The sequence below is a fragment of the Boleophthalmus pectinirostris genome, unplaced genomic scaffold (genome assembly GCF_026225935.1).
Source record: "Boleophthalmus pectinirostris isolate CB_2022bp ecotype Guang Dong unplaced genomic scaffold, ASM2622593v1 HiC_scaffold_6, whole genome shotgun sequence".
Classification (NCBI taxonomy): domain Eukaryota; kingdom Metazoa; phylum Chordata; class Actinopteri; order Gobiiformes; family Gobiidae; genus Boleophthalmus; species Boleophthalmus pectinirostris.
In genome coordinates, this window is record NW_026571447.1 from 11,024,960 (window position 1) to 11,028,022 (window position 3,063).

Genomic DNA, 3,063 nt, shown 5'->3' on the forward strand with positions numbered 1-3,063 from the left:
GCTGCTCTTCAAACTAAACTTAAAGGTGCACTGTATAACTCTTAGATAAATTTAATGCCATACTGTGGAACTTTCAAAACAAAGCAATAACATCTCTGTGGAGAGAATAAAGTTGGAGGAAGAATGTTACGTAGTGCACCTTTAAAGGTTACGTTTACAATAAAACGAATCACCATATCGGAAACGATTTGCTTCCAGACACGTCGTTTATGTGTCTGCAAGCCTTCCCTGTCCACACAGCTTTGAGCATATTTGTTTACATTTTAGACAAATAAAACTTAAAAACACATGGCTAATTTTCATAAAGTAAGCGCTTAAAAAACAGCTCGCTCCTTGTGCGCTGATGTGGTTCAGCTTCTGTTGGACTGAAGGACACGACTCAGTGGAATATATGTGTTCTTTCTGTGACAGAGGGGTGTTCTGCTAATGGTGAGTCTGTTCTGTGCAAGTAGTTCTAGCTACGCTGTTTCCCGTTAGTCTATGGTTTGTTTAAACTGTTTTCCGCAATAGCGTCACATGACCAATATCACAAACCCAGCGAATCAGGAAGGCACAAGTCACAGTGATGTAGTTCAATAAGGATGCAAATATAGCTCTTACATCAGCGTATCAAGGTTTTCAGGCGTCCACACAGTGCTGGATCAGATTCGTACTCAGATGAATTTATGGGAGCTGGCAGCACCAGATAGTTCCGTCTCTGGAGCCATTTTCCATCAGATTAGTGCGGATGAACACTGCATCTGCAACGAAAATGACTCTGATAGGTACTAGTATGGATGGGGCCATAGTCATCTTTAAAATGTAGAAAATAGAAGTAGTTAACTTTTATCACTTTGCAGAGGTCCAAAGTTATTCGTCACTTACCTTATATATTCCGAGCTTCCAAATTATTCACCGTGGTAAGTTTATAAGTGCTTTTCACGTCTTTCAGAGACCAGTGCGGAGTTTGGCCATCATGGTACTAGCATGCTAATGTGAACTTCCTGATACTGGACAATAAAATACTTTCTAATTAGAGATAGACAATATACAGTTGACTTATTTTGAACTAAAGAGCTGCTTATACAATATATCTGTAATGGGGCAAGACAAATTTGGCTCAAATGCATCGGTTCAAATAAAATTGGGTACAGGCTCTTTAATAGTATAAATTCAAAAAAATATGCGTATTGACAAAGTGAAAAGACTTTGTACATTATCTTAACATGTTGTTTAGTTTTATTGTAAATTTGTAATTTTTAAATTTAAATATTTTCATCAAATAAATCTTGAGAAATGATTCGGATTCTTCACAACTTTTCCTGTTACTCCCATTACTACAATCATCATAAATCAGAAATAGCCTAAAATTTCCCTTATTGTAAAAAAGGGAAAATTTCGGTGAAGCCTGATGAGGTCACAACTTCCCCATGGTTAGGTAAGAGCTGTCCGGAACTGTCTGTGTCTGTGCGCGATGAGGCAACACCACGCGTCCACAGTATAAAACCACACACTCTCCTCTCTCCAGCTCCAGTCGGGACAAGCACTCTGAGCCCAACTCACAACCCACCAGACCCTCTCCATCTGCGAATCAGACGGACAGACTACGGGGTGGTTGTACACCCATGACAAGAGCCCAGGCTAATCTCTCCCGGATCACTTTGTAACCCGCCGCCAAGATGAGGGCATTCAGCATTGCAGTTGCAGTGACACTCGTGCTGGCCTTTGTTTGCTTTGTGGAGGCACTTCCTTTCGCTGGGGTGAGAACTGAAAAGCAGCTCTAGTTTTCGTTAGCCTGGTGTTAGCTTGTATTTAGCGCTTCGTGTGCTAACTGTTGCTAATTTTTTAACAGGTGCCTGAGCCGGAGGAAGCAGGGAGCAATGACACTCCAGTCGCGGCGTATCCTGACATGTTGGCGCAGTCGTTAATGGTATGTGCAATTGCCTGGGTCTGTTTGGCCAGTCTGCATTAGCATAGGGTGACCAGATGTCAGTAATTACATATTTTCAAGCCCTGTGTCCCATGCCCCAGCAGATTTATCCAAAGCCAATTCCAGTTCACGGTATCTGTTTTAGCTTGGTTTACATGGACGCCTGGCACCCGTCACCCTTTAGTTGGTTATACTACCACGAAAGGGAGTCTAAAATGAGTTGGAAGTATTCATATTTGACCACCAGATCAATTTGGCTCAGTTTTGCGTGGAAAATTTCCCAGTTTTAACCAATCTCATACCCGCCAACAGTAAAGAGGAGAATATATTGTAATTTGTTGAGCTAAAACACAGAAAACTGTGCATGAAAATGACCATAAAGCAAAAAAAAAAAGTGTTAGTACCTATAAAAGTTCCTAAGATTACATGCAGACCCACAAGTGAGTCGAAAATGGACAATTTTATCTTATTTACACCAACCATCCCAACCAAGGTGTTCCAGTTTTTAATTTTTTGGGAATTTCTGGTCACCCTACATGGAAAAATCTTAGTGGTGATGCAACTTCCAATGCTTACCTTACATTGTTTTTAATTAAATGTTTTCTTATTTTTTTCTCAGATGCCGGGACACGTTCGTGAGAAACGCCAGAGCCACCTGTCCATGTGCCGCTGGTGTTGTAACTGCTGCCGTGGCAACAAGGGCTGTGGCCCCTGCTGCAAGTTCTGACCATGTGCACTTTATGAAGAATGAGCTTAGGTCCAGTTTGTGATTTGTTTGTAATATTTAGTTGTAGTTATGACACGTAATGAGAAATATACACTTTTTTGTATTTATTTTTGTATGTAACATTTATGTTAAAGAATAAAATTGTAAAGAATTGTATATTGTGTTTCTTTTGTCTGTGCAGTTTATACTTTAGTAATCAGAAGCTGAAAAGTACCAGATTTCTAGACCTTAAATTCTTTGACATTTGGCTCATTGTAATATTTTCAAGTGCATTTGGTAGAAGGGCCAATATCTGTTTCTCTTTTTTTTAATATAGAGCAGCTTTTGGTCATAAGAAGTAGTAACATTGTACTAGTATGTCTAACCAAAACTTCTGAAGTACTCAAAAAGCCACCAGAAAATTTGACTTGATTTCTAGACCACACAT

At 39.8% G+C, this 3,063-nt stretch overlaps 1 protein-coding gene across 1 annotated transcript; it reads left to right on the forward strand.

The window, feature by feature from the left end:
- Positions 1–1,482: 1,482 nt before the first annotated feature.
- Positions 1,483–2,792, forward strand: hamp (hepcidin antimicrobial peptide). The gene is made up of 3 exons (XM_020927342.2): positions 1,483–1,739; positions 1,832–1,909; positions 2,529–2,792. Exons 1-3 carry the CDS (start codon positions 1,659–1,661, stop codon positions 2,634–2,636), a joined length of 267 nt encoding a protein of 88 aa, XP_020783001.1. The 5' UTR covers positions 1,483–1,658; the 3' UTR covers positions 2,637–2,792.
- The last annotated feature ends 271 nt before the right edge of the window (positions 2,793–3,063 follow it).